The 3,325-nt window shown below is 39.0% G+C and overlaps 1 protein-coding gene across 5 annotated transcripts in view; it reads right to left on the minus strand.

Annotated features, from left to right (window-relative positions):
* LOC109465613 (bax inhibitor 1-like) overlaps positions 1–3,325 on the minus strand; it is a 79,243-nt gene that overhangs the window by 10,318 nt on the left and 65,600 nt on the right. For 2 of the 5 annotated variants that reach the window (XM_019762976.1, XM_019762972.1), the window contains exon 2: positions 988–1,096. The exons of the other annotated variants lie outside the window; for them this stretch is intronic. In XM_019762976.1, coding sequence (XP_019618535.1) covers positions 988–1,096 — 109 coding nt within the window. The remainder of the gene's footprint in view (positions 1–987; positions 1,097–3,325) is intronic. 5 annotated transcript variants of the gene reach the window in all.

Consider the following 3,325-nt stretch of genomic DNA (forward strand, 5'->3'; position numbering starts at 1 on the left):
ACATCTGAGATGTCTGGACAAATTCTCTGAACAGTCAGATGTTTGAGATAGCATCTGCTATGTTTTATCAGTGACAGAGAAGAGTCTGAAGACAAGTGTAACCTGCACACTGAATGAGTGTCTGAATTGATATGTAAATAACTGAGAAAAATCAAGTAGGTCCTGTTGTGTCTGAGGAAGGCAGAGTCCAGTCAAATCTACTGAATTTTTTCATATAAAGGTTACACTTCACTTCTTCAGACTCATTTTCAGTCTTTGATGAGAGAATTTACCCATCTGCTTGATCTATTTTGCATTATGTAATGTTCTACCCAGATGTCATGTTTAACATTACAATACAAAACATTCAGCACCAAGGACAGGTCCTATATCTTACATGTATTCTAAAAGTACACCTCATATAAGCTTTTATAGTATGACTTAGAACATGGCTTGAAGTTCAGACCTATATTTCCTCTATCTACCTGTATTTCAATCATATGGTAAAGTGTAGTTAGTACTGTAGAATGGCATACCTGGAAGTGCATTCTATATATTATGTAACCTGTAACCATTATTAGTGTCTAAGTTTTCATTCACATTATCAATATGTCCAACATTACAATGAATAATAATTGCTGTCATTCTTTTAACAAGAATTCATTCATTATGTTTACTGTTTTCTTCCTCTTCTTCTTCTCCAAACAGTGACCTATGACCTGACCAATGACATGATTTGTTGATGTCTGTCACCATGGTGACTAGTTGGTGTTGGGTTACATAATGTTGCAATTTCATGGTCTGCTCTGCTCCTGTCACCATATATAATATACTAGTAGTACATGTATGTGAATGTGTTTGAGTAAGAATTAACAGAGCAGAAAGGTAAACATTATGCATTTGCTTTGCAAATGTTACTTCTCTAGTTTCCTTTTTTTTTCTCTGGTGCAAGTTTTCAAGAAATTAGATATGCACTCACTCACACTCACTACATTTGTATATACACACCTGTATAAATCCAGTCATCAGATGTACGTAGGCACCTGCTGCAGCTGCAAGCATGGCGATGGCCAGGCTGGAGTACACCTTTTTCAGGTGCTCCTTCACAGGCTTCTCCCTGAACAAAAGGAACAAAATGGCATGTGTTACCTGAGGAATATTCTACTAACTGTTATCTAGACCATGCTTGATATCATGTACAATGTAGTGGGGTCGTGTGGCGTACATTAATTTTGTAAAGTCAAGTTGTGTGGCAGTGTTCAACTCAGAACCAAGTGGTCCCAGGTTTGAATCCCGCTATGTCAATGATCTTGTGCAGGGACCAGGAGTTGATCCTGATTGAGAGGTGACACCCATGATAAAAGCATGGCAGCTGACAGGTCATGCTTGTTCAGACCGACTTTTGGCCACACCAATTTAATTTCTTGGTTAACGGATTCGACCGCTTCATTTTTTGCTGATTTGCAAAACAAAACAACAGTTAAAAACAGTCCTTTTCATCCTAGTTGTTACAGTTATTCCATCTTTCAATGCAATGGTATCATTAAAAGTTCAAAATTCATTGTTTAAATTTTGAACTGGCCTGGAGTGTTGACTTCATGGCTCCTATCGTACCATTTTGGGTCATAATAGGATGCCTACCCCTGTCTTTATTTTATTTTATTTTTCGCCCGCCCGCTCCATTATTTTTCTAGAAAAATCCGTTAACTAAGAAATTAAATTGGTGTGGCCTTTTCCTCTAACACATTATGCTGCCCTAAAATACTGGGAAACACAAGCAAACACACCACAAACAGTACCACTGTTTTCACAGAGGTAACAAGCCTGTTGACGGGGAGCGGATCTTGGGAAGCGGACTAAAGCTAACAAGGCTGGATACCAGGCTATAGCTGTACAAAACAAGAACCATGTATCTACTGTACTAATATGCTTGACTTTTATTGTCTAATTTTATGGACCAGATGCACCCCAAATGTAGAATTATAGACCCATTGTTTATTCATATCTACCAATCATTGTGCAGATAGAAGAATCCATTTGCACGCTACCCGCCCCCTACAGAGTGTTAACTGTGTCAGACCTGGCATTGGGGTGAGTTCTAGTCTGAAGAAAGGCCAGCCAAGGTGAGACCCTACAGTTTCCTCTACATGCATGTTCTACCCTGTTGAGCACTTTAACACACAACTATCAAAGGGGTGCTAGTGTACCGGAAATGAAAAGAAACCTACAGTGGGGGTCACTGGAAGACAGACGTAGACATGTAGAATGTCCAGACTGTGCATGATGTACAAAATGACTGTATCTGATACCAGCCAAGAAAAGAACATCAAACAGTCATGCCTTCAAATATCAGAGTCATCAACCAAGAATTGAGGTATTCAAAAACTTGTATTTCCCCAGAACTATTGTAGACTGGAACTCGTTGCCACCAAGCACAGTTGGGGCATCATCACTAGGAAGCTTTAAACAACTCCTGCAATTAAATGTGTAAAGATTGAGTGTAACAAGTCGTTCGGTGTGATATAGCTAGCTGCCGCTGCACCGCGTGCCTGCGAAGCTGGTGTGTAACGCAGAAGGGTGGTTATACCGGCTATACCGATACAGATACTTATTTTCTAATACATGTATACAAACAGTTGGGCTGTTTTTCAAGGGGGCAATCTACAGAAAACAGGTGAAATTGACAACATTCTTTGACTGCAAAAAGAAAATTTAGACTAGAAAGGCCAATATTTGCTTTGGAGCAAATACAGCGATGGGTTCACCACATTTTACGACATGGCAGGGAAAGAATGAGAAACACAAGGGAAAACAATGATTTACATTGATATAACTATAATAATATGAAGTAACATACAACTAAAACAACAGTTGGATAGCTATTCCCTACTTTATTGGTTAGGATTTTTAATTGCATAATGCAAACTGTTGATTTTCAAAATAAATAAAAAAACGTTCATGCCCCGCATTCCAATGCTGGAGCAGAAAAGCTTGAAATACCTACCAAAACACTTGAATAAAGACATACTGTCAGTATGGAAATGCTCTGTGCAGGTGTTAATCAAGTTAAATCCCAACAGCCAATCAGCAAGAAATGCTCTGTGCAGGTGGAAATGCTCTGTGCAGGTGTTAATCAAGTTAAATCCCAACAGCCAATCAGCAAGAAGTATAGAGGAAAGCTGCATGCCTATTGGTTGATGCCCTGCATTCCATTGTGATGACTCATGCCCAGACTGGTAAACACGGCACACTAACACAGTAATACATTTGCTATAACACAGCCAAAAAACTCAAATAAAACCATTCTAAAAGCCTGTATCACAAAAATTTAAAAAACGCCTAGGGG

Source organism: Branchiostoma belcheri, unplaced genomic scaffold (genome assembly GCF_001625305.1).
Source record: "Branchiostoma belcheri isolate BF01 breed outbred unplaced genomic scaffold, Haploidv18h27 scaffold154, whole genome shotgun sequence".
In the NCBI taxonomy this organism is placed as follows: Eukaryota; Metazoa; Chordata; class Leptocardii; order Amphioxiformes; family Branchiostomatidae; genus Branchiostoma; species Branchiostoma belcheri.